This window comes from Manis javanica, chromosome 5 (assembly GCF_040802235.1).
Source record: "Manis javanica isolate MJ-LG chromosome 5, MJ_LKY, whole genome shotgun sequence".
NCBI classification, from domain to species: Eukaryota; Metazoa; Chordata; class Mammalia; order Pholidota; family Manidae; genus Manis; species Manis javanica.
The window spans coordinates 116668139-116694419 of record NC_133160.1 but is presented as its reverse complement, the minus strand read 5'-3'; the positions used below and the strand labels follow the sequence as shown (position 1 = coordinate 116694419).

Here is a 26281-nt window from a genome sequence, read left to right as displayed (position 1 = left end):
TCAGAATGTGTCTGCTCACCATGTGAGAAGCCAGGCTTAGCCCTTGTCAACCCTAGTTTTTTTTTCCCCCTCCCCACCCCAACCCATTTATTATGTAGTGCTACGCTAAAGGATTTCTCTTTTCTGAATGGAGCTCTACCCTTAAAAAAGGAAGATGTGCTATTGCCATTGCCATTCTAAGTAGGATATTGCTAGTTCTGAAGCAGTGTAAGAAATATTTTGAGTGATCATTATACCAGTCTTTGAATGGGTATAGCACTTAGTGTATTTAAGATTATAAAAAAGCAATTTATAATTGTTTTGTGTTTACAATATCATGAGTGAATGACAGATTGTTGGAGAACCTCTGGGACAGTGGATAGAGGTGGCTTAAGTGAGGCTAACAGGAGATGCATTAGCTGGTTGAGGGGTGAAGGGGCAGGGAATGACTGAAGCATCTCAGATTCCCCAGAAATATACCCTGTTCCAGTCAGAGGGCAGTTTAGCTTCTGAGGTAGCTTGTTTTATGTAAACATAAATCATACTTCTATGAACAGGTAATTTATTGTTCAGTTGAAAAGGGAAAACTTCCTACTACATTTTTTTTTAGTATACACATGCAGTTACAGAGATCACACAATTTCACTCTACTATGTAAATTAATCTACCACTAAATATATTTTTTGTGTCTTTTAAAGCTATAGAATGTCTTTATATACTAATTTGAGCAACGTTTTATCTTATGGGTTTTATGGTTCAGATGAATACTTCCATATGAATAAAGGATCTCTGTCATCTTTTTCTAGTTAAAAATCATCCCTTGATAAAATACTGTTTCAGGTTTACAAAAGGACCTGCCCTGCGCTTTTTTAGCTGAAGCTTGGAATGCTGAAAAATACAGGGAACAGGCTAGCTTGCCATCTTCTGAGGCATTGGTCCCAATGATGTTATTAAGAAAGTTAGGATAATTTTGTAAGTAAATGATGCTTGATGGCTTGTGTTTCTTTGTTCTTGTTTTGCTCAAGGAAAATAATGGGTTGATTTCCAGAGATATAACTGCAGGGAGATGTGACCACATTTACTTCCTCTAAGATAAAGTTAACAGAAGCGCTTGTGTGAGTTTACATTGGACAAGGAATATGAAATAAATGTTTTCTTGGAATTTGTGTCTTAGAGGATGGAGAGCAAATCACTTTTTGTGATCACTTTGTTCCCCTCTCTACTTGAAAAGCTTTCCTCTGGAAAAAATAGCTTTTGTGCATAAAATGTAGCTACTCAAAAGTACCTCCTGTATGTGAGGTGAAATCAGGCTGAAACAAATACTGAAGGTAACCACAGAGAGGAAAAGTACTGAAAGTATGAAAAGCCACCCCAAAGTACTAAGTCAGTTCTCCCCACTTGGTGGGATTAATGTGACTTTATGTAAAGAAGCTTCAATTAGTATTTTTAGAATGGCTGAGAGTCAGTGTTTGCCTTCTGTAGTCAGCCATCAATCCTTACAGGTACTATAGTGCTTGGAGCCATCAGCCCTTGGAGTGCGGATCAATGAGCAAATCATATGTATGGTGAAATTCATATTGGCGAGAATCTTCGTTCTTCACATTGGTTTGCTATGTTTGCTATGACCCTCATAATAGCATATTCATGGGGTCTAACTTCCCTAGGGACATCACACATGGGATAAAAAAGACGCGTTTCTTCTAATACCTATACTTTCTTTCCCTCAGGGCGTGTTGGAGAGCTTTCTGGGCACAGCTGTCTCCGGAGCCGTCTTTTGCCTCTTTGCCGGTCAACCACTCACTATTTTGAGCAGCACAGGACCTGTTCTAGTTTTTGAAAGGCTTCTATTTAATTTCAGCAAGTATGTAAACAGACATCTAATTATACATTGGGATTGTTTAATTGTAGAACCTTCATAGTCAGGATAGAGCATGGACTAGTAATTAGGTAGGCCAGAATACAGGAATTTTAAGATTTGGAGATTGAAGGGCCCTTCAAAATTAAGTCGTACAGCACTCATTTTACACTTGACTTAGCTGAGGACCCGTACGTTGTATTACCTGCTTGCCCCTACCCTATCTCTGCACTCGAGGTCCTGCGGTGGGCCTCAGGGGCTGCCCCGGGGGCTGTGGCAGACGGGCTCCTGCGCCTGCTGGCTTCCCGTGGGGTCGGCCTGTGTGGGGACCGGCGGGACGGGAAGGGGAGCGGGCAGCGTGCATTGGCCGCCCCGCGCCGCACCGTCTCTGCTTTAGCGCCGCAGTCTGGTCCCCTGAGGACAGCCCCTGCCTCGTGGCTCTCCCATCCCGGGTCTAGTCCTCGCTGAGTTCTGGTGACTCCATTCATGTCCTTGGCCTTTTCAAGGTAGGATTAGTCCCCTGAGGTTGCTAGTACCTGAGGGTCTTGCTGTTCTCTTACTCACCCCTCAGTAAATAGCCTGTTAAGTTTTCCTCAGAATCCCGTTTGAGAAAGCAAACTATTATTTTATAGTTACTTTTAAAAAAATATTTTACAGACGCTCTGTCATTTGCTTATATACTGTAATAATAGTGTAATATTTTGTCTAGATCAAGTGTGTTTGTGTGGAACACTGTTTCTTTAAATGCCTTCTATGTCCTGCCGTGATCCTAACACACTAAAGAACTGAAATGTCCAGTTCAAGATCATGTGGCTCATTAATGAAAGAGACCGGATGCTCCTATGGGTCCAGGGCTCCTAGCCTCAATTGCAGCATTCTTAATTAAAGATACATTTCAAGACTCAGCTGTGTAATAACTAACATTTGTTGAGTGCTCACCATGTACCCAGTATTATCCTAAATGCTTACATGTACTACCTCATTTAATTGTTACAAGCAGGCCTATGAGGTGGGGCCTGTTTCCTGTTCTATAGGTGAGAAAGCAGTCACAGATGGGGAAGTACAGTGCTGAAGGTTATATAACCAGTCGTTGGCAGGGCTGGGACTTGATTTTCTGCTGACTCCAGACCCTGCATCTCCTATGGAATCACTAGATGCTGCTAATGGGCATGACAATTGTGATACATACATTTTCTTTTAGAAATGGATGGATCATTTTTAGAAGGAGAAAATCAGGTTCAGTGAATTATGCAAGTAGCCATGTTAGCTCACAAATAGATTGAAATTACATTGGGTGTTCTGGTCTCTTTCTAATGAACTTGATACCTCTCAGAATTGTCTTTTTTGGCAGATCTCAGGCTGTAGACACACTGCAGAATTTCATGTGACTTGCTAGAACTCCTTGTTAGAGTTTTCATATTCTTATAATCTCATATGTTTTTAGGAATTTAATGTTAGAAATATCATTGCCTATACAATACCCCATAATTTAAGGAGTCATATAATGGCCTTTGAAACTGTATGTGCCATCAAAAATAACCACAAGAAAGAAGAGGGACTAAGGATTTTAAAAATGCATTTCGAAAATTTGGTTGGAACATAGCAAAGGTATCCTCTGAACTTAAAGTTCTAAATTTTGAATAATGGTGTCAGGTTTTCTGTAGTTCATTACTACTGAACCCTCCTCCATCATAGTTTTCAGAAGGACATTGGAAAGAATTCTGTTCTTGTCAGTTTATAGAAAGAGTCAAACAGTTTTTATATGTTTAAGAAAATGTGTTTTCTTAAACACAAGAAAGCCTTTGTGGAAAGATTAAACAAGCATGTACTATAAACAGGAACAAACATGTGTTACCTTTGCAGAAAGATTTATTGGATGCAATGTGATCAGAGCTTTAATCTACTGAAAACGTTTGCATCCTAGTTTACTTTAGATAATTGTAGGATAGAGATTATTTCCTTTCATCAAGCAAATTCTTTTCTCATTTTTCCTTCTGTTTCATCATAATTGGTAATGTAAACATAGTTTAGAATAATTTATTTGGAAACAGTTGTAAAGCAACAAGAAACATGTGAGAAACTATGCTTTAAATCTATCATTGAGTAACATGTGGCTCTTCTGTGGCAAACTTTATTATTTTATTCAGATGCTCTGTCATTTGCTTATATACTGTAATAGTAGTATAATATTTTGTCTAGATCAAGTGTGTTTGTGTGGAACACTGTTTCTGTAAATGCATTTCATCCATTACTAGTCCTATTAGATGCTCCATGAAAAAAAATAGCTTCCATGAGCCCAGTGAGTCTGGGAAATTCTGTGTATTATGTCTATGCATTAACTGACTAAGGGATCTGAGAAGTCCCTCAGTAAGGACACTGTTTTACTCTATCTTGCTCAGGTTTTCCCCAACATAGTTTACCAGTTTTTGAGAAATAGGCAAAATCCTTGTTTTGTATGTTTGGTAGATTCAAACAATAGCTCCATATTCTCCACATTATCTCTGACGTAGGATGTGAATGATGTGCTATCACCTTTTAAAACTAGTAATGAAAGAAAAGAGCTCACAGCTTTCCAAATGACCCTTGTTTTGTTTTCCCAAATCTGCAGTCTCCTTTGTATTATTTTTACACATTAATCCCCATAATAGAAAATTATATTCCTTTTCTTTCTCTTGAGAGAGAAGTCTGAAAGAAGTTTTAACACTGTGTTGAAAGCATGCAGCAACTTCGTAACTGAAGGTAGATTTTAACCTGTATGATTGTCATTTAGTCATTCAATATTTTTCCTTATAATCTTTGGGTAATTTCAGTCATTAGAGGCCGTCAAGTGATTATTTTATTTTGTTACATAGCTGGATTAATTCATTTGGTTTAGGAGGAAGTCTATATTTGTCAGTGGCTGGCATTAATTTCTGTAGCATGTTTCAAATATGAGTTCTGAGTTTGTACTTGGGTTTATGCTTCTCAGAAACTATAATTCAAAATATCTAGGAACACTGTGATACCATAAGGATATAAACCCATTTTCTCCTTCTAATTCTCCAGTTTCTTTTGTCTCTACTGTCATTTCCTGTTACTTTTTATAACTTAATTACCACTTAAACTTGGCACCGAGGGGACTAATAGCCTCATTGGATGTAATATTGTCATTTTATTGTAGTCATTATTATCGATCAACCTGTTTAGAAAAGTTTCTCATCTCATATTCTTCTTTCTTCTTGCTGCTGTAAACATACCACTTTTATAATGAAGTGCAATTGATTTCAGTGATTTTATTTAGGTCAGTCATATAGAGCTACTCTGGGAATGTTTAAGTATTTTAAAGCAGCTCTTTTGGTGTATTGTTTAGGTCCTAAGATCTAAGTTTATACATGCATTTTTTCCTTTGTACTGAAACTGATAGTGTTCCTAAACACAAGCTAGTTGATGGATTTGTGTCTCATTCTGTCTTGTAAACATCACTTCTGTAGGCAAACAACATTCTTAGAACAAATCAAGATTGCTCTAACTTTTGTCTTGTTAGGAAAGCAAAAATAGGTAATAGCTTAAAACTTCTGTTTTAAGAAAAGAAAGTCTGTTGGCTCAGAAGTAATAGAAGTGTTTCTTGGCTGTGACTTGGAGACTGCTTTATTATGTGATAATGTAAGTTATTTCAAATTCCTAGAATTTAGCTTTTTCTATAGTCTTCTTATCTCACAAAGACATGCATTGGATTAAACAGTGGGGTTGCAGACATGAAGAGAACTGTAAAGGAATGCATAGATGCCTTCAGAAGGATTCTAGGAGATCCATAGAAGAGAACTTCCTCCCCAAGTGTTAATAATCTCCTGCTTTGGTAACATAGTCCACTTTGTGCTGTTTGGTGAGAAGAGGGAGACCAACGACAATGATTTCAAGGCCTACCCTCTCATGAACTAAATACAAATTACATAGAGAAACTACAGTGTAATTCTTAAAAGGACTGGTCCAAGAATACAGAGATTTGGTTTTTGGTCCAGCTCTGCCACTAAAACTTTGAAATCTTGGCCTTGGACAAACAACTTAACTTTTATTGGCCCTGTGTCCTTGCCTGTAAAGTGAGGCATAATTGACTAATTGGTATGTGTATCAGTCAGGAATTTTCAGAGAAACAAATAATAAACATATTAAACCAAGAAAATATGTGTGCATGTGTGTGTGTGTGTATGTATGTATATGTATATATAAAGAAATTTACTATAAGGAATTGGCTCACACAATTACAGAGGCTGGTGAATCCAAAATCTGCAGGGTGAGCCAACAGGCTGGAAATGCAGGAGAGCTGATGTCCAGTTCCAGTCTGACGACAGTCTGCTGCAGAACTAGGAAGAGCTGATGTTACAGATAAAGTCCATAGGCAGTTTGTAGAATTCTGTTGTGCTGGGGGTTGGCTGGTATTTTGTCCTATAGTTGGAAAACTGATTGGATGAGGCCCCCCCACATTGTAGAAAGCAAGCTGCTTTACTCAGTCTACCAATTAAAATGTTAATCTCATCAAAACCACTCTTATAGAAACACCCAGAATAGTATTTGATCAAATGTCTGGACACCCAGTGGCCTAGCCAAGTTGACACATAAAATTAACCATTACAGCATCTAAGGAACTTATAATTCTAATATTGTATACATTTCTCACTCAATCATCTGGTAACCTGCGACTGTTCATAGGCCAACATCAATAACTGTCTCAGTCAAGTTCTAAGCCGCAGGTGTGCCTTAATTTATCTAGCAAGTCTTTATTGGAAACCTTCTAGGTCCCAGTCCCCATGCTAGGTACAGAACTTGAATTTTGTTCTAGGAGCTGTGCGAAGCTATCCAGAGGTTTAGAGGGGGTATCTGATTTAAATTTTAAAAGATCATTTTGACTGTGACATAGAAAATGGCTTTGAGCAGGGCAAACATGGATATTAGTAAGGAGATGCTTGTAATAATAAGGCAAAGGTTTGGGGACTCCATGCTGTGTCGGTGGTGGTGAAAGCATTGATACAATGCCTTCAGGAAAGTATTAAAACATATAATAATGGTTATCAGAAACTCATTGTCTAAAAGCAAGGCTGTAGAGCTTCAAGCATCTATGATCCTTAATTTTTTTCTTATATCTCATACAAGAAATGTGACTGCTACCATCTGCATTTTCATCACAAATTATGAGAAAAAAAATACTATAAAGCACTCTCCACATAATTTTAAAGGAATCAGTATGATGAGGTAAAATGTCAACATTTGACCCTTCTTTTCCCAAATGTGAATCTTGAACTAAGATACTTCTAAGAAACGGAAAGGGCATCAAAAAAACATTCCCCTTAGATAGAGGTGGCCTGTTCTGACTGCTGTGGGACAGGCATAGATGGCTGCAACATGCTTCACACACAGCCTCAGGAGACAGAGATCATGTCTGCAGGCAAGCTTCGTGAGAGGTGGGGGCATCTGGCTGTCAGATGGCAGGACAGCCTTTCTTGGTCTGGTCACAGCCTCCGAATCTAGTCTCATCTCATTGTGTTGGTGGCACTCTCTCCACAGTGAACATTACATGCAGTCTGTTGCCACGTGCCTTTTTGAAGTACTCTTCGTGGTCTGTCCAGAAAGTTCCTACTTATCCTTATATACCTTGAGGTTTTTCTGCAACTTCTCTTGTGCCCCCAGCCAGAATTAGCTACTCCCCCTTTACTGACACTGTGTGGGAACCTTGAGATATCACCTATTATTTTATAGTGTGGTGATGTTTATCAGCTTGCCTCCCTCAGCATGCTGTAATGACTTGGGAACAGAGAACACGTCTGTCTTGGTGTCTTCATTCGCCAGTAAAGGTCAGAAACATTTATTGAATGCATACTGGGTACCAGTGTTTTACTTTCATATGTTGATTCTGTAAACTCCATGAAGGCAGGGACCCTATTTTTTTAATGAGAAAATTAATGTGGTGTACACATATAAATGGCATGACTATTTTGATGTGTTTTTTCAAACTGCTGGAATTATTTAAGGTAGCATAATAATATTCCTAGATAAAATCCTTAAACTTAATACTTTTGGATAAAATCCAGAATAAGCTTTGTATTTTGTGGTGATCTTGAATATCTAGCAGTTATATGCAGTCATTTGGTAGTTTTATGTTTTTCTTTGTGTTCCATTGAGGAGAAGTCTAAATACCTTTCTTTCTTCTTTCTAGGGACCATAATTTTGACTATTTGGAGTTTCGCCTTTGGATTGGCCTGTGGTCAGCCTTCCTGTGTCTCGTGCTGGTGGCCACTGATGCCAGCTTCTTGGTTCAGTACTTCACTCGCTTCACCGAAGAGGGCTTCTCTTCTCTGATTAGCTTCATCTTTATTTATGATGCTTTTAAGAAGATGATTAAGCTAGCCGATTACTACCCCATCAACTCTGACTTCAAAGTGGGCTACAATACTCACTTCTCCTGCATCTGCGTGCCGCCTGGCCCAGGTGACATAATCATGCTTAGTTTTGTGCTTACCCTGGGCTTGGGGGGAGGTGTAGGCTCCATGCATGCAAACTTTCAACGTGGTATCATGATCCTCAGGAAAAGGTTTTACTTTATTTCATCTGAGAAACCATCCTGCTGAATTTCAAGTCTCAGTGCCTGAGGTATCTTAGCCCTGTGATTCAATCACAGTGAAATGGGGAGCTCTGGAATGTGAAAATAATTATCTCAATACTTTGAAATGAACTCACACTTTAGAATTTGCAAGGAAATTTTGTGCACATTATTCTTGATCTTCTTATCTGATAGGTGAGGAACCAGGTACATATATTGACAGTTGTAAGAACCAGACAAATCTACTCCTCTGAACTTCTATCCCATATTTTGCTGCATATTGCTGTAGGAATCTTTTCCTTAAGAAAACTCTAAGTTGATTATTTTAAGCTTATAGAACAGATGAGAATCTGATTCACTTGGTGTAATTTGAAATATGAATTTAAAAGAAATCCAGGCTGGAGTCAGTGGTAAAGTAAAGCTTTATAGTTCATCTGTACTGAACACATAAATAAGAAAGAAAAGTAGAAATATTATGTTTTCAGAGAAGATTTATATTCTTGAGTTAGGAAAGACATAAAAATGAGTTCTGGGTAAGGAGCATGATTCTATATATTTTAGTACTTTAACATCCGTCTTGCAAACCTGAAGCAGCATCAGAGCTTTTTCACAAAAAAGTGCTCCACTGGTCACTAGGGTTTTTCCTGGAGTCATTCATCATCATTTTATAATATGGAAGTCATTTGAGAAAAAAGACACTTGGAGACAGTTGTGGCTTTACATGTGCTCTAGTAGAAGCAAGGGTGGACATTTTTGTCAGACAATTAAATGGCAATAGTGCTAGTGATCCCAAGTTATACAATTAGCCACAGGTCAATTGTCTTTTAAAATAAAAGTTGATATACAATCCATGCTTTTTAATAAAGGTCTTACAGAAGTATAGCAGTGGCCTGAGGACTGGGCATAAATATAGGGCACATTCATGCAATATCCGCTTTTACTTAAATTCTAGTAAAACAAATGTGGTTATACTATAGACTAGAATGCAAAATCATTACAAATTTAAAAACTAAACAAGATACTATGAAGAATTTTCATGCTTATGGCAGGCTGTGTCAGATTCCTCCCAGGTATTTTGGTGGTGTATCAGCATTCTTCTCTGCCACTTTAGTGGAGAAGTCCTAAAGGACTTAAAGATTCATATGAATCTTGAATGGTCAGAGAAAAGAGAAGAGCATCTTTCTAAATATGGGCCAGTCAGTAACAGTGATGAAAAGACCAGGCATTGTTGGGCTTTGTATTCATGGGTTCTTTTTGTCTTGTTGAAGGAAAATCACATTAAATTAAAACCCGGGCTTAAAAGCAAAGTAGAGACAGGTGCAAAGTGGAAATTTAAAGATTCAGGCAACATGAATGACATATTTTTAGAAACTTATTATTGTTATAAAAGTCTATTATTGTTAAGATGTATACTGATTAGAAGTATTTCCTAACTTAAAAAGTGTTTGCAAAAGAGTAAGCACTCAGTACATGATAGATAGTATTATGAGAATCTATTAAGTATGTTTCCCAGAGACACACAGATGTACAACTACATAGAGCTCTTCTCAGGAGAGGAAGGGGTAAACCCTCTGCAACCATCCATGCTGAGCTTTCAGGAGAAGTCCAAACTACACACATTCAAAAGACAGCATCACAGACATTTAATTGTGGAGGTTGAACTTTCTTGTTCATTTATTGCCATCTATCTATATGTCTGTATTTATTTGTGGAATAGTCCATAAGCTGACTTCTTAGGCAAGTGTGAGTAATCATACTTCAAGATTTTCTAAAGGAAAACAATACTATTCAGTTGTTTCAGGGTTTGAGGTGGTCATAAAGCTTTATGAATGAAGGCTTTGCTAACCCACGTCAAAGATCTACCCAGTATCATCCCATACCACCTGAGGCTAATGGAAACTTGCATTCATTGTTTTAATTGGATGCTAGTAGAGAATATGAGACCAAAGAAGACATTTGAATGTGTTGTAGTTGTGAAAAATACGACAAGATTTTACATGTAGTTTTCCTTCTAAGAAGATCTTTGTTTTCTTGAAAAAGTGATAATACTGAGGCTTAAACCTGTTTTACACTTGTGGCAAATACTGGCTGAAGCGGTGATAGATAGCTTTCCCCTTGACCTGTTTTCCCTAGAATGCATAAAAAGCCTGTCCTAAATAGCTAGGCCTAATCTTAGAAAGACTCTCACAATTTCTACTACCTCTAGGTGGTACCAATGTAGCAATGTAGCAGGGTTTTGGAGTTAGAAAAATCTTGTGCTCAGGTTCCAGTTTAGATAATGCCCGATGTTTGACTTTGGCCAAACTCCTTAAAGTAGGTTTGCCTTCCTCATCTGTAAAATGGGCTTAATAATAATAGCTTCGTGATAGAATTATTTTGAAGAAAAATAATGGGGTATTACAGATAAGGTTCTTAGGATACTTTTTAATATGTAACAAGTAAGTAAATGTTAACTGCCAATATTATTGCTGTTACTATTTATTAAAATTTAGAGTTAGTAAGTATGAATGATAGAACAAACCACTCCTCATCATTCTGTAACAAGACTTTTGGTAGCACCCTGTATTTTTTAGAGTCATCCAGTTGAATAGCATTCATGAAAGATATGTACATGAATGCGAGAAATCACTTAAACCTATGGGGATGAAATCTGTTTCTGTTTTGGAAAAAGGAATATGGATAGTTACATTTCCATGGCAGTCTCATGTTTGATAAAACCCTTAAGATAAATGATTGTGTATTTCTTCTATAACCTTAATACTTTTTTGATAGAAAACTGCATAGATCCACCATAAATTTAGTACTTTGTGGTAGCAAACTGAAAATGATAGAGAATAATGCAGTTGCATGTACTGCTAGAGTAAGTCTTCTAAAAACAATAAATGGGCCTTTTATCGCAACATGCACTCCTAGTAAAATAATTCAGTCAGTGAATCAATAATATTTAAACTGGCAGATGACTCGTTTTTCAACACTGGAACTGTATGTAACTGAACCACCAACTGTGCAGATGGAGTGGTGATCCTGCAAACTGAGAAGTGGTTTTACAGGAAAGGAAATAGGGGTCACTAACCACTAGGAAAGCTCTGGTTTCTTTCTAGGTCTTTCTTGTTCTCTCTGGCTTATGAAAAACACCTCATCACTTCCTCAGTTTCCTTTTCTTAATGCGTCTTTTCTGCCCTTCCTCTCTCCCACATCTCTTGCTCAGGAACCCAAGTCATAAACCTAGGTTCACATTTACTGAAGAACTAAGGTAGGTCAGTTGCAAGGGCTAAAAGGGAAATTAGCATGAACTTTGACCAATCAGTTGGGTGAATTCATGGTGTTTGTGCTAAAATTTCCTTTTCTTAGAAATGGGATAGCTGTTAGTTAATGTAGAGGTAATAGATGTCATGATCCCCACTGTGCCTTGATGACTACACAGTAGAGATGTGTGAGAAAGATGGTTCAGTTCAAAAGCTGAAAGTGAAAATCAAAAAATACCTAATGAAGGATAATTCACAATATTTCATTTCATCACCAACATCCCAATTTACAAAACTGTTAATGTGATAAAGCATAAACAGTGTGTGCTTCAGAGTGAAGGAGACTGAGTTTGGATTCTGGTTCTGACCAGCAGGTGAGTCTGGGCGAGGCTCATTAAATTACCTAATCTCTTTGTTTCATAGTCTGTGAGCTGGGTTAGTAACTTTACCTACTCTTAGGGTTTTCTGTAAGGATTAAATAATATAGTGTATGTAAGACTGTTTGGCATCTAATAGACATTGAGTAAAAAAAAAATTTATTTAATTTCTCACTGTCTCATGAAAGATGCCCCAGACAGTTTAATCTTCTCATTGTGTTCTTTTAAAGGGGTTCAGATATTTAATATTCCCTGAAATTTTCCTAGAGAAAGATAGTAATTAGGCTTCTACTGGAAGCCTACCAAAAGAAAAATTAACAACTACTGGGCTGCTATAGATAAATATGAAACATTGAAGCTGTATTTAAGGGACAAACTGTTAAGGAGTTTAATGTATCATAAATCATTTAGTACTTACTATTCTACTGAATCTCAAGACTATGAAACTGTTGTACACAGTACATAGTCATGTGGAAGGAGGCTTTAAGTCTTAGAGGCAAGATGTTCAGTTCTTCCAAGAGGAATCTATCTAATTCATTCAAAACATTAATGCTAGAAAACAGCGGCAGACTCATAGACTCCAAGAATAGCCTAGCGGTCACCAAAGGGGAGGGGAGAGGAAGGGTGGGTAGGAGGGAGGGTGAAGGGGATTGAGGGGTATTATGATTAGTACACATGGTGTGGGGGGATTAGAGGACAGACAGTGTAGCACAGAGAGGACAAATAGTGACTCTGTGGCATCTTCATCTTACTACACTGATGGACAGTGACTGCAGTGGGATATGGGGGGTAGGCTCGATAATATGGGTGAATGTAGTAACCACATTGTTTTTCATGTGAAACCTTCATAAGAATGTATATCAATCATACCTTAACTTAAAATGTACATATATAAAAAAAGTCCATACATACTAGAATTTTGCAAATGGGGAATGGGACATGGACTTTCTCCTTCCTTTTTCTCCCCTCCTTCTCTTGCTTTTTTTTTCTTTCCCCTTCTGCCATCAACAGAAATTTACTGAGGACCTGTTTCATTGCTGTTTAAGAATTGTGTTACTTGCAATGAAGTAGAATACATGCATGTGCGCACACACACGCACACACACACACACACACCGCCATTGGTTTTTATAAAATGTGTTGTTTTTAAAATAGCATTAATTACTTTTTGAATAAACAGAGGTCAGATTTTCATTTGACCTAGACTTTAGAAATAAGTTTCTACTCTAGTACTTATGTTCATTTGTTAATGTGCCAAGGTTGCAGTGACTATACAATCAGGGACATGTGAATATTTTAGAAAAGATCAAAATTAATTCTCTGACCAGGTGTTTGCTTTGTATCTGGAGGGAAAGAAACCTTGCTAAAAATGATAAACAAAATTAGAAAAATCCCCTCAAGGGGACAGACACTGTAATTCATTGTTAACAGATGGGGTATATTTTATTGATTCATTGTTGACAGTTCCAGGGAGAACGTGCTCAATAATGGATGAATGATTAAGAGGAATAAAGCCTTTCTCAGACACTCAGTATCTCTAAGTAAAATAAGGCTTTTTCACTGGGGTGAAACAACAAGATCAAGACAAGTGACTGGAAGCAGCCATGGCTTTCATTTCCACACCTTTGTTTTATTGACAGTGTGAGGAGGCTTCCAAGATCCTCTAACATGGTTATCACCAGAGTGGAATTTCATTACCATTTCTTTCTATATAATTTTTCTATTATCTTAATAAATGCTGTGCACCAATATGTTATAACCATTAAAAAGAGCTCCTGGATCATTTCTCCTGTGGTCCCATATTATAGTCAATATGTGTCTAATAATTAGTCCATTAAGAGAAAATTTGGAAGTAAAAGGTAATCCTAATTTTTCTTCCATGACCGGCACTGTATTCTATGCCATTTTATTTTTATTAAGTGTCATTCCCTTTAAATTATATAGCAAATTTAAATCATAGACTAATGGTTAAAGCAGAGGTGCAAGGTCTTCTGGTATAGCCCTACTTAGGTTGAATTTTTGTGAGGATACTGCACCAGTATAGCTGACATTTTATCATTCACAGTAAGATGGTCTTTTGAGAAAACCATAGATGCTTGAATGATCCATCATTTTGGTTTTTCCTCTTACTGCCCTAACCTATATTTTATCAATTTCTATATAACACTAGCAGGAATCAGAAAAGGAGAAGCAGTGAATTTGAGTAATGGCCAGACCTGGATAATTCTCTAGCACTGGGTTTATTAAAAACAGATTTGGAAAACTTACCCCAAAATAATGTCTGTACACATCTTATATGTAATGATAGGCAGGTATGGAAGAAAAGGTTTTGTGAAAATAGTGGCTGAATATATCCAGCTTCATAGCAGATAGTTTCTCAGCTCTTCAACTTGCAGTGTGGTGTCACAGGTGGACATGGGAAAGAATGTCCATGGATTGAAGAGGGCCGTGACTTGAACTTGCCTAGTTACAATGGAAATCTCAAGTGTAAGGCTTGATAAAAATACTTAGGGAAACAAAAAGAATTATGACAAGAAAAAGTGAAGGAAAAACTTCAATTTGTTTGTTTTAAGATTTAAGACTGAGAGAGTGGCTGGTAATTTCCCTAAGAGCTACTTCTTCCAACATTTTCTTCATTTACCTTGTCTCTATGAAAGCCATTTTTGCCCTTTTATTGATCTGGAAATTTAAAGTGTAAATATTTGACTTAATCAAGAGGCACTTGTGTTCTCAAATTATCCAGGACCCTTAAATAAACCTGACATGGCCAAACAAGCTTATTCAATTTTATTTTGTACCTATTCTAGTTACTCAGTTTCCATAAGATGTTGCTTTATTAAACAGAATGGAATAAAACACTGAAGTTTAATTATTACAGCAAATACTCATAAATTCTTTCTATTAAGAGCAGGTTAATCAGTTCCACATTATTATAACCCTAAGAAGCTAAGCTGAGGGTATAGATTTGCATTTGGTTACCATTTATTAAGCACCAGTCAAGTATCCAAGCACCAGACATTTTACTTGGGGATTTTAATAAACTATATTTTAATATATATTCTAATGTATATGTACTTAACCATCACATAAACCTTCTGAGAAAGCTGACATTCTTTCCAGGGGTGATGTTCTACTTTCTCCAAGTCTTAAAGCTAGTAGTAATCTTAGCTGCCATTTGTCAGATCTTACCCAGTACTGGACACTGTGCTAAGTTTGGCCTATGTTGTCTTATTTAATCTGCACAGTAACCTTTGAGGTGGATGATTTCAAATCCAATTTCACAAATGAAGGACCTGTGATCAAAAGGAATGAGGTAACTTCCACTAGATAATGTGGCAAGGGAATTTGGGGACACTAGGCTCCAGGAAGAGGAGGAGCCGGAATTGCAGCCCAATTCTCCTAGGCCTCCTTTCTCCACATTGTGATGTGGTGGAACGTCAAAGCAAACACCTGCTTTTGTGGCCAGTTGTTGTCTGTACTTGATCTTGGCATCAACTGAGCTTTTGTGCAAATTCCTGATGGTATAGTTACTGCTGATGTGTGAAGCACAGTAGTCCCTGGTGCCAGGTCGCTAGAGAATAAAGAAGGTGAACAGTTGATACTCTGTGCAATTGATATTCCCGATGCAGCAAGAGGTGCACAAACATGGACACAGGGATGTCACCTCCTTTTTCTGCTTGTAGTTCCTGTAGCCTGTTCTTTGTCTGGATTTTCAGTAAACATAAAGAAAAAAAGCCAGCTTAAGATGGAAAACTCCAAGGCACATTTTTAAATGTCTGTTACTGACAATGTTTATTTCCCTGTTCCAGAGGATCAACTAGAATTCACAGGAAGGAAGATCAAGAAGTGAAAATCCAGGGAATATAAAACTATCAACCTGTGGGAACTCCCTAAAACCAAGTACAGGACATAGACTGTCCCAGTGACAATTGGCCGATTCTAAATTAACCAAATTCTTAGGGTAGAGTTTCTTTGGTTTATAAGCCAAGGTGCTAGCAAATAGTGAAGACAGAGTGCAATGTATTTGGACTTTTCTATTTGACCTTTCCAGAATCCTAATTAAGGATACTGTAAACTCTGTATACACTGATCATTCTGCAGTTGGTTGCCAAAATATTTACATTGGATCCACTAGATCCAAATGGTGACCCGTGACTCTCAAAACCAGGCCTCCCAATTGGAATTGATATTTTTTTCTTCTGTGAGCTTAAAGAATATACTTTTAATCTTATTTATGGATTCTACCATATTCTGCCAATACGTTTGTGTGGAAGTGCTAGTTTAGATGTTTATTTTGAACTCTTCCTCTTGAAGCAGCTACTTATTAAAATAAGTAGTAAAAGTTCATATTTTTTACTGTCTTTTTGGTCTTTGGGATTTTGAGAACCAATGTGCTTTAATAGCTTGTCTCAGAGGAAAACTGATAAGGTAAAAGGAATTTAGATACACAGAATTGACATATGTCCAGAACATGGAAAAACAAATACTAAAAGTTCAGATTGGAATCCTATTTTTAGTTTGTGGTCTTTGTTACCTGTCATTTATTTAACAAAGAAGGAACCTTGAATATCTTTCCCCCCTCACTCCTTCCTCCTTGTTTTTATTGGAAAAGTGTGTTGCAAGAAGACCTTCACTCTCTTGTGACAGGAAGCTCAAAAAATTCCATTAAGGAGTCTAGCTCAGGAAGAAAAGCTTCCCTGACACCATCTAAATAGTGCCTATGAGTTTACATAGACTGTTTTCCTTCAAACCCTTGGACGGGGTAGACATTTCAGCTCACATTTGAGATTCACATCATCTAACTATCCCACCTTGAATTCTGTGCCACATAAATCACTTTAACTTTGAAGGCTAGAAATACTGGGTGGGAAATGAAAGAATGCCAAGCAAAGTTTTGGTAGCATCTCTACTTCTGGATGGATTTATTGTCTTGGGCAAGAAACCTGGAGTATTTTGTTTCAGAGTCCCATCCAACACAAAACAGGTAATAAAGTATACCTGTTACATGCTCTCATGTTTTAAATGAGCAAAGGGACTAATGTAAGAAAATGTACTTTAAACTTTTGAGAGCAAAATAGTAACAAAAATCTAGATTTTATTATTAGTAGTTTACAAACATCTTCCTTTTGGGAATGAATTGTATTTGATTTTGTTGCTTGGCAAGTGTCTTTAGCCCATTTTGATTCTTTCTGTGAACTGTAATGAAACAGAAAATAAGAAAAGATGCCAAGAAAATAGGGAAGCCCTGGCAGCAGCTAGCTTTAGGTTAGAAGTTTTACAATTCCAGGACCTTCAAAGATCAGAATGGATTCCAAAATTGAGGAAAACTCAAACTAATTTTCCCCCCTTTTATTTGTTTCCTTATTTAATTTCTCTTGCCTTTAAATTTGTAATCATTAAATGGCTCCTTTCCTAGCTTCTTTTATTGACAGTAAAGAAATGTATTTTTAAATCTATTGAAGTATAATTAACCAATAAAATTGTAATATATTTGAAGTGTGCAATGTAATAAGTTCATATATGTATGTGTTTGTGAAAGGATTTCCATCAAATTAACACATCAATCTCTTCACATATTTATTTTATTTGGTGAGAACATTTAAGTTCTACTTTCTTAGCAAATTTCATTTATAAAATGCAGCAACTATAGTCACCATGTTATATATTAGACCCTCAGACCTTATGCCTCTTATAATTGAAAGTTCGTACCCTTTTACCAACCTCTCCCTATTTTCCCCACTCTCCAGTTCGTAGTAACACCATTCCATTCACAGTTTGTTTGCATTTGACTTTCTTTTTTAGATTTCATCAATAAATGGTACCAGGCAATATTTGTCATCTTCTGGCTTATTTCACTTACCATATTGCCCTCCAGTTTCTTCCATGTTTTTAGAAATGGCAGGATTTCCTTCTTTTTTAAGGTTGAATAATAAAGAAATACTTCTAAGTTTTTGTTAGTTAAGTGCCAGTTTGGGAAGTTTCTGGGGAAAAAGTGACCAAGACATGCCCCTTCTAGTCTTCCCTCAGGGATTTTCTAAATTTCAACAGTTAGATAAACCTATTTGTTTCCCCTTGAAAGTTTTTTACATAGACAGGAACCAATAGATGGCAAACTAAAAAGGCATCCTGGGGGCTTCGGGGTGGGGGTAGGCAGGTGGTGCTCAGGGGCCATTAATAGCAATCTAGATGATCAATTAAGTATGTGATCGCTAATCATCAGGGAAATGCAAATCAAAACCACAAGAGATATCACCTCACCGTGTTTAGAATGGTCACTATCCAAAAGACAAGAAATAATAAATGTTGGTGAGGATGTGGGGACCCTTCTACACTGTTAGTGGGACTGCAAGTTGGTGCAACCATGTGGAAAGCAGTATGAAGTCTCCTCAAAAAACTAGAAATAGAAATACCATTCAATCCAGTAATTCCACTTCTAGTAATTTACCCAAAGAAAACAAAATCCAGGAGTCAGAAAGACATATGCACCCTTATATTTATTGCCACACTTTTTGCAATAGTCAAGATATAGAAGCAACCCTATGTGTCCATCAAAAGATGAAGGGAAAAAGAAGAGGTGGTACATATACACAATGGAATATTATTCAGCCATAAAAAGAAAAGGAATCCTGCCATTTGCAGCAATGTGGATGGATCTAGTGAGTATTAGGCTCAGTAAAATAAGCCAGGCAGAGAAAGACAAATATGATATTATTTCACTTATTTGTGGAATAAAAAAACAAAGCAAACAAAAGGAGAAAAACAGCATTAGACACAGAGACACTGAGAAGTGACTAATAGTTACCAAGGGGGAGGGCTTAGGGTGGGTGAGGGGCAGAGGTGAGGGGCATAAAGGGGCACAATAATTTGCAATTATAATATAAATTGGTCACAGGGACAGTAGTTCAATGTAGCCAACGATGCTGCAACATCTTTCTACATTGCCACACTAGAATGGGTGAGGATTTAATAATCTGGGTAGCTGTTGAACCACTGTGTTGTACATTTGAAACAAACATAAAATTGTATATCAACAATACTTCAATTAAGAAAAAAATGAATTGTGATTTTCAAAGACAAAAAGTCCTGATGTGTTATTTCACAGTATTTCCATAAGTTTAGAGATTCTGAGTAACAATTTATTTTATAATATAAAAAGCTTCATATAATAAGAAAATGGCTTATCTGAGAAAGAAAAATATTTTAGTTACAGAATGTTTTTTAAGTACTATGTTTTAGACCTATAGAGAAAAAATAGCAATGAACTATTTCCAAGAGGAATAATGGTTTTATAAATAAATTAGGTTCTTCTGCAAGGGTCATCTTAATAAATCTATAAATGATGCCAAATTATGTTAAGATAATTTTTTAAATTAAATCTTTATCCCACTGTATTTATATAGTTTGTGTATTTAGTACTTTTTAATTTTCACACATTTTTTAAAGTAGACTTCCTCATATACAGTCTAAATTTCCAAATAATTCCAAATCAGTTAATTCTTAATTAATAAAGCTCCAGTTTGTGAGATTTGACTGTGCATGAAGTCCTTCATCAACTCACTTAGTAACAGCCATTTCTTCCACCTGGAAAAATATATCAAGTGCCTTTTAGTATAGAAGCTTTTTGTTTTTGTTTTTTTGAAACCTGAAACAAATTTTTAATACCATTTCCTTAAATATTTGCCAGTATATCTTATTAGATGTGTCCGAATCTTTGGTTATTTATCTAGGTGAAAGGTGAATACAGTTATAATAAATAAAAATTTATTGTGCCCTTATGTTGTTATCGAAGATGGCTCTTTTAGATTCCTAATTATGCATTTAGATAATTTTTCTTTTATCTTATAGTAAAAAAAATTGTCTTTTTCTTACAGCTAATATCTCAATATCCAATGACACCATATTGGCTCCAGAGGATCTGCCAACCATTTCTTCTACTGCCACAGTATGTGACTTATATTTAAACAACTTGCATATTGTGTACTCTAATTACAATAGTCATAATATGATGTCTCCTGTCATTCAGCAGTCCTAGCAGGAACACATTTAATAATCAGTGGTAGTGGAGGTACAATAAAGCACTTTCTTTGCTCTAGTAAGCTTTATTTTACTTTTTGTTTTGAACTGAAGTGACTATTTTCTCCTACTACATGTTTATAAACCTTCTGAGGAATGTAACTGCTATATCCCGTTGTCACCTTGAAATATTTTCACAGGGGAAAATGAGGGAAGTCAAAAATGAGAGCACAATATCCTCTGTTTTTCTAGTACGATTAAGAATTCTGACCACCAAATGGTGCTGTGTTCTCTTCACTGAGGGCAATTGTAGCAGGACATTTCCCCTGTCACTTAGAAAGGACCGTGCCTCTGTCACATGATATCCTTTCCCATGGCTTGTAACCAAGGATCTTTAAGAGACTGGAACGAAGCTATAAAAATTAGCTGTTTTGCATGGAAGATCACAGACTGGAAGGAGACTTTTGTGTTAGAGAAAAAGGGGAAAGTGCTGTTTCAGACTTCCAATTGTGTTCATTCTACACTGGATATGGAATCTTACCAGAGAATATCAATCTCTCAGTTATAAAGACAGAAACCCTAATACCTTGTATTGATAGAGTGCCCATCTCTCAGGAAACGAGAACACTTCTGCAGATATTATGTAATCACTGCCTACAACATCCCTTTAAAAAATGTTTTGTATCTTTCCTGGACAACTTCTTTGACCCTCTTCCTCTGTTGTTTTCATGTACTGTGTCTCTCTTGACTTCTTCCCTTATGGTTAACATTTTCTCTTATTTTCTCCAAACTTTGCTTCTCTGTTTCTTCCATGTTTGATTGTATGTGAGAGCATGTACATGTTGTAAAAGCCACCTGTGGAAAAGAATTCAGTTTGCAGTCTTTGAGCCAGCCAGCCTTCTTCTTAAAAGGACTTGATTAAAACAGAGAAAAAGATTACCTTCTGACTTCAAAGAATTTAAATTTAAATCTAATTAAAAATTTTAAAAATACATAATTAATTAAAACCATAAGTTAATTTGCAATAACAATAAATAGAACACTCACTTTCACTAACTTAAAAAGAGATTGCTCCTAACCTAATTCTTTTTGTAATGAATCAAGGAAGGCTTTAAAATTAATGAATTTTTAAGCCCTGCCTTTGAGCAAGTCCTGGAGTGACTCTAGTAATTGATATATAAATATAATAAAATGTCACTATAAGATTTATGGCAAACAAACGGAAGTCGTGGTTGAATTCTGGTATGACGATGATAGAGGACATAAAGTCACAATAACGATTATAATTTAGCCACCATGTGTAGAGCAGCTACTCAAGAACAGGTGATTCACACATATTCTAATCACTATAAACCTTAATATGTATTATAATCATTAACACAAACTACCAGGCATCTCCCCTTTATAGATGAGAGGAACTGAAGCTCCAGGAGGTAAATAACCTTTCTTGCTCTAGGTCACATAGCCATAAATCAGTTGAAGAAAGATTTCAACTGTGGTCTGGGTGGTTCTAAGACTTGTATTGATGGTATACCATGATGCCTCAGTATTTGCAAGGTGAAATGTTTACCCTTTCAGGTCCTCTGAATGCTGTGTACCCAGGACAACAGTCCTCCTGTGTGTCATTTACACACCTTAATTAAAATGTTAAGCTGCTGTGTTGAGCAACTTTAGAGAAGAAATTAGGGAAAAAATGTATGTGTATGTATAATTATAAAGGATAACTTTTATTCTGTTATTCATTTGACCTTTTCCAGCTATACCAATTCTTATGTGTCATTTGCACATGCACTATATATATGTATAAAACAGAGAGGTGATCTAGAAATGAGTATTAAAGAAGTAATATTACTTAGTATCATCAGTAATAACTACCACTTATTGAGCATCTACCAAGGGCCAGCCTCTTTACACTGTTTATAATACTTAGAATAAATTTGTAAGTTGTTAACTGTGTTTTACAGATGAAACAGAGGCTTAGAAAGGTTATCTAACCTTCTAAAGGCCGTATCACCAGTATATAGTCAAACCATGATTTAAACTCAGAGCTTTTTTTTTTGTTATTCTTTTTATTTTTTTTTTGAGAGGGCAACTCTCATATTTATTGATCAAATGGTTGTTAACAACAATAAAATTCAGTATAGGGGGGTCAACGCTCAATGTACAATCATTAATCCATCTCAAGCCTAATTCTCGTCAGTCTCCAATCTTCTGAAGCATAACGAACAAGTTCTTACATGGTGAACGAATTCTTACATAGTGAATAAATTCTTACATGGTGAACAGTACAAGGGCATTCATCACAGAAACTTTCGGTTTTGATCATGCATTATGACCTATAAACAATCAGGTCAAATATGAATATTCGTTTGATTTTTGTACTTGATTTATATGTTGATCCCACATTTCTCCTATTATTATTATTATTTTTATTTTTAATAAAATGCTGAAGTGGTAGGTAGATGCAAGATAAAGGTAGAAAACATAGTTTAGTGCTGTAAGAGGGCAAATGTAGATGATCAGATGATCAGGTGTGTGCCTATGGACTAAGTATTAATCCAGGCTAGACAAGGGCAGCAAGACATCCACGGATGCAGAAGATTTCTCTCAAAGCAGGGGGGGTGAGGTTCTGAGCCTCACCTCTGTTGATCCCCAAATTCTCACCTGATGGCCCCTCTGTGACTGTGCCTGTCTTAGGTTGTTCCTCCCTTGAGGAATCTTACCCGTCTCTGGCTAACCAGTCATCTTCCGGGGCCATACAGGGAAATGTAAAGTTGGTAAGTGAGAGAGAAGCCATATTGTTTGCAAAGGTTAGCTTTTTACTTCTTTGCAGATTTATGCCCTGTGGCTTCTATGCCCAGCACTTGTCTCGAGGTATCTTTACCACCTGGAGGAATTATGATACTCGGTAAATTCGATATGAGGCACGAATTCTATTTAAGGGTTGTAATTAGGAAGGAAGAAGAAAAGCTATAGATGTGGCATATGAAGGAAACATGGGAGGATTGATTATTTCTTTGACATATCTTCTTGTATAGTACCTTAAGAATGTATAGGTTTTAAACTACTAACTAATTTGCACACACATATTAACATAATAGGAATACGGTGACATAAACAAAGCAAATCTATAATTACCATCCATCTCCAGTGAAGCCAAGAAAACCATTTAGGCACCCTAGGCATTTGTGAAAATTTATCTATGATATGATGGATATTGTCCAACTGTACTTGAACCATCAGACAAATTAAAGCAGCCCATTTCTGGGATCTGTTCACATCCCATATGTTCTTTTAACCATAGATAGTCTATAGTCATGAGATTTTGGAGTGCTACAACTTGCACCCCTCCCAACTCCTGGTTGAGTTCCAACAGTACAGATCCGGTCAAATTCGTTGTCTCACTGTATGCACATGCCAGCCTAGACATCTCCCTCCTCATTCCTATGGCAAGTCCAGGAGACGGTGGGCTGGATGCAGCCACAACCGCAGCATCGTCCGGATCCCTGTGGAGGCTTTTTGATGATCATCCCCCGGCACAAGTCCTCCAGAGAGTGCTGATGCCGGAAGCTCCTCCTCATATCGTATCTTAGTTCATTTTCTGGGTATCCAAGCTAGGCCTTGATCTTCTGCATAGAAACAAACAGACCCTTTGCCCACACTTTGACATGCCCTCTATACCACTGTGCAGAACTCATTGGAGGTCAGCACACAGTAACTGCTTTTTTTTTTTTTTTTAATTAAGAGAAAGGAATATTATCAGAAAAGAGTACCTCCATAGCTGATCATCTGACACCCTTTAAGTGATCAACATTAAGGATATTTAAAGCATGCGTTGATCTTTGATTTACCAGTAGTTTTATCCTGTCAAGGAGTAATCCCCCTTTTCTTTCTTTCTTTCTTTTTTTTTTTTTTTTAATTTTTAATCTACACTTACATGAAGAATACTATGTTTACTATGCTCTCCCCTATATCAGGTCCCCCCTAACAACCACATTACGGTTACTGTCCATCAGCTTAGCAAAATGTTGTAGAGTCACTACTTGTCTTCTCTGTGTTGTGCAGCCCACCCTCCCCTTTCTCCCTCCCCCCATGCATGCTAATCTTAATACTCCCCTTCTTTTTCTCCCCCCTTATCCCTCCCTGCCCACCCATCCTCCCCAGTTCCTTTCCCTTTGGTACCTGTTAGTCCATTTTTGGGTTCTGTAATTCCGCTGCTGTTCTGTTCCTTCAGTTTTTCCTTTGTTCCTATACTCCTCAGATGAGTGAAATCATTTGGTATTTCTCTTTCTCCGCTTGGCTTATTTCACTGAGCATAATACTCTCCAGCTCCATCCATGTTGCTGCAAATGGTTGGATTTTTCCACTTCTTATGGCTGAGTAGTATTACATTGTGTATATGTACCACATCTTCTTTATCCATTCATCTACCGATGGACATTTAGGTTGCTTCCAATTCTTTGCTATTGTAAATAGTGCTGCGATAAACATAGGGGTGCATCTATCTTTCTCAAATTTGATTGCTGCGTTCTTAGGGTAAATTCCTAGGAGTGGAATTCCTGGGTCAAATGGTAGGTCTGTTTTGAGCATTTTGATGAACCTCCATACTGCTTTCCACAATGGTTGAACTAATTTACATTCCCATCAGCAGTGTAGGAAGGGTTCCCCTTTCTCCACAGCCTCGCCAACATTTGTTGTTGTTTGTCTTTTGGATGGCAGCTATCCTTACTGGTGTGAGGTGATACCTCATTGTAGTTTTAATTTGCATTTCTCTGATAATTATCGATGTGGAGCATCTTTTCATGTGTCTCTTGGCCATCTGTATTTCTTTTTTGGAGAACTATCTGTTCAATTCCTCTGCCCATTTTTTAATTGGGTTATTTGTTTTTTGCTTGTTTAGGCGTGTGAGCTCTTTATGTATTCTGGACGTCAAGCCTTTATCGGATCTGTCATTTTCAAATATATTCTCCCATACTGTAGGGTTCCTTTTTGTTCTATTGATGGTGTCTTTCTCTGTACAGAAGCTTTTCAGCTTAATGTAGTCCCACTTGCTCATTTTTGCTGTTGTTTTCCTTGCCCGGGGAGATATGTTCAAGAAGAGGTCACTCATGTTTATGTCTAAGAGATTTTTGCCTATGATTTTTTCTAAGAGTTTGATGGTTTCATGACTTACATTCAGGTCTTTGATCCATTTTGAGTTTACCTTTGTATACGGGGTTAGACAATGGTCCAGTTTCATTCTCCTACATGTAGCTGTCCAGTTTTGCCAGCACCATCTGTTGAAGAGACTGTCATTTTGCCATTGTATGTCCATGGCTCCTTTATCAAATATTAATTGACCATATATGTTTGGGTTAATTTCTGGGGTCTCTAATCTGTTCCACTGGTCTGTGGCTCTGTTCTTGTGCCAGTACCAAATTGTCTTGATTACTATGGCTTTGTAGTAGAGCTTGAAGTTGGGGAGTGAGATCCCCCCTACTTTATTCTTCTTTTTCAGGATTGCTTTGGCTATTCGGGGTCTTTGGTGTTTCCATATGAATTTTTGAATTATTTGTTCCAATTCATTGAAGAATGTTGCTGGTAATTTGATAGGGATTGCATCAAATCTGTATATTGCTTTGGGCAGGATGGCCATTTTGACGATATTAATTCTTCCTAGCCATGAGCATGGGATGAGTTTCCATTTATTAGTGTCCCCTTTAATTTCTCTTAAGAGTGACTTGTAGTTTTCAGAGTATAAGTCTTTCACTTCTTTGGTTAGGTTTATTCCTAGGTATTTTATTCTTTTTGATGCAATGGTGAATGGAATTGTTTTCCTGATTTCTCTTTCTATTGATTCGTTGTTAGTGTATAGGAAAGCTACAGATTTCTGTGTGTTAATTTTGTATCCTGCAACTTTGCTGTATTCCGATATCAGTTCTAGTAGTTTTGGAGTGGAATCTTTAGGGTTTTTTATGTACAGTATCATATCATCTAAACTCAGAGCTTTTTAACTCCAAAATCTACCTGTTTCCATTATGTGTGGAAACAGCATAGTGTTTCATGAAGGACTTTCAGATGCTAATTTTTTTATGTCAGACTGCCTGGTTTCAGATGCAGGGTTCTGCTGCTTACCAGGCTGTGGCACCTTCTGTTCCCCATCTATGAAATGGTGATGATAATAGTATTTACTTCAAAGATAATATAAATAACCAACTAATAAATACGTTGGACTTCTAACAGCTCGCACATTATCTCCCAG

The 26281-nt window shown here is 37.0% G+C and overlaps 1 protein-coding gene across 5 annotated transcripts in view; it reads left to right on the top strand.

The window, feature by feature from the left end:
- Positions 1-26281, top strand: part of SLC4A4 (solute carrier family 4 member 4) — a 324410-nt gene that overhangs the window by 233381 nt on the left and 64748 nt on the right. For all 5 annotated transcript variants that reach the window (XM_073237483.1, XM_073237479.1, XM_073237482.1 and 2 more), the window contains 3 exons: positions 1707-1840; positions 8022-8293; positions 19899-19969. In XM_073237483.1, the coding sequence (XP_073093584.1) occupies positions 1707-1840; positions 8022-8293; positions 19899-19969 (477 nt within the window). The remainder of the gene's footprint in view (positions 1-1706; positions 1841-8021; positions 8294-19898; positions 19970-26281) is intronic.